Genomic DNA, 2,017 nt, shown 5'->3' with positions numbered 1-2,017 from the left:
CACTTAATTTGTCTTAAAATACAGACATTCTGGCGCTCAAGAGGTAGAGGAGCCAAATGTCTGGCTCACTGCTGCCAACTAGTGGTCAGAGGCTGAACTACAACATAAAAATGAACGGCTGGCAGGAAAGTTGACATTTTAAACCTTAATAAAAAATCGATACAGGGCTTTAGAATATCGATACAGTATCGGGAAATGAAATATCGCGATATTTCAGTGTATCGATATTTTCTTACACCCCTATTAGAAGTACGATTTTACATTCAGGTCTGACTGATGGAGAGAAGCTGCAGCAGCGAGGAGGACTTGTTGTGGTTTCAGTTTGTAGCAACAATAAAAGCTTCTGTCCTGTTTCCTCACGTCTCTGTCCCTCAGAGCTTCTCCTCCTCGGTCCTGAAGAGCTTCTCTGTGGACTGCAAGCGGGTGTCAGTGGAGATCTTTGAACGCACCATGCCCTCTGCAGGACACTGGAGGCCCAGCCACAGAACAGGTACAGGTTAGACCTGCAGACTGGACCGGACCACCTCCATGTTCACAGTGACAGGATGAAACACCAGGACAACTAGTTGTTTTAATGGCTCAGGACTCCTGGTTTAAACATGTCTGAGTTCAGGACTTGTTTCCAATCTGTGAGCTGTGCTGTTCATCAGAGGAAGACCGAAGACCTCAGATATGGTTCAGCCACCGTGGTTTCAGCTCATCACTCAGTTTCTCAGGTGTCCTCCCAGGAAAACGTTTGTTACATCCAGATGTGTCTGTGTGCACAGCTGCATTGTTCAACATGTCCAGGATGCTTACTCAGCAGTTCTTCTTTCTGAGCAGCTCTGCTGACCGTCTATAAACAAACTCTGAAGCCGGCTTCCCACCAAACGTGTTTGGAGCAGCCAAGATGCTCCTGCCGCCTGTGTTTGGCTGCTTGTCAACAGCTGTCCGTTCACACCGAACACGTCTGAAGACGAGCAATGGGAGGAGAGTTTTTGTTCTTTTTCCGGTCCGTTGACCTTTGAACTAAAGATAAAATAAATAAAATAGCTTTGCTTTATTTACTAAAGTGCAAGTGAACGTTTCTCACAGAGCAGATAATTAATTCACCAGATATTAGAGGCGCTCTGTCTGACTTTTTTTTTTCAGACCGGGACCAGACTGTCTTTAATGAAGTGTGAAATAAAGATAAAATAAATAAAATGGCTTTGCTTTATTTACTAAAGAGCAAGTGAACGTTTGTCACATAACAGATAATTCACTTTTTTTTTAGACCAGGACCAGACTAGAGGCTGTAGAGGGAGGAGGGTCTTGGTTATTTTCGGTCTGTCTTTAACAACGGGTGAAATAAAGATAAAATAAATACAACGGCTTTGTTTTATTTACTAAAGTTTTGCCACTCCAGGAACTGCGATCTGAGGGACTTCTTTTTGTCCCGAGCTCAGCGAGCTGCTGCTCTCTCATCACATCAGTGCTGATCTCTCCAGCTAGAACTGCAGACGGTCGATTTCAGCTAAAAAGACTCGTTAGTCTGTGTCGGGTTCATGAAACCGTCGTGAAAAAAAAAATTTTCTCCCGACTGGTTGCTGCTGCGCGTCGAGCAGCCAAAGTTCATTTTGTTGAACTTTAGCAGCCGCTGCTTTGCAGCTGCTGCATGTAGCGCTCTGCTCTCAACTGGCAGAACGCCGCTACGTGCTGCGCTGCTCCTAGATGCTCGTCCACCACAGACTTTGCATGTAAACTGGCTGCTTTGGCTGCTCCAAACACGTTTGGTGTGCACCCGGCTATAGGCTCTTATTGTGTCTCCTCATTTTATCAACATTTCACCAATGCTGAAACTGTAAACAGGGTCCAAAAACAAAATTGTTACGATGTTCTGGCAGAATCTTTCACTGTGCTGTTAGCTAAAAGTTAATCTATAAGCAGCAGTGTTAAGGTTTGTCTCCAGATATACAGTGGTTTGCAAAAGTATTCATACCCCTTGAACTTTTCCATATTTTGTCACATTACAACCACAAACATAAATATATTTCAC

At 44.1% G+C, this 2,017-nt stretch overlaps 1 protein-coding gene across 1 annotated transcript in view; it reads left to right on the top strand.

Annotated features, from left to right (window-relative positions):
* ccdc142 (coiled-coil domain containing 142) overlaps nt 1–2,017 on the top strand; it is a gene marked incomplete at its 5' end in the record, with an annotated part of 22,728 nt that overhangs the window by 13,667 nt on the left and 7,044 nt on the right. Inside the window, 1 exon segment of the mRNA XM_014029035.1 lies at nt 376–490. Coding sequence (XP_013884489.1) covers nt 376–490 — 115 coding nt within the window.

Source organism: Austrofundulus limnaeus, unplaced genomic scaffold, assembly GCF_001266775.1.
Source record: "Austrofundulus limnaeus strain Quisiro unplaced genomic scaffold, Austrofundulus_limnaeus-1.0 Scaffold844, whole genome shotgun sequence".
Taxonomy (NCBI): Eukaryota; Metazoa; Chordata; class Actinopteri; order Cyprinodontiformes; family Rivulidae; genus Austrofundulus; species Austrofundulus limnaeus.
This window is presented reverse-complemented; position numbering and strand designations above follow the sequence as displayed.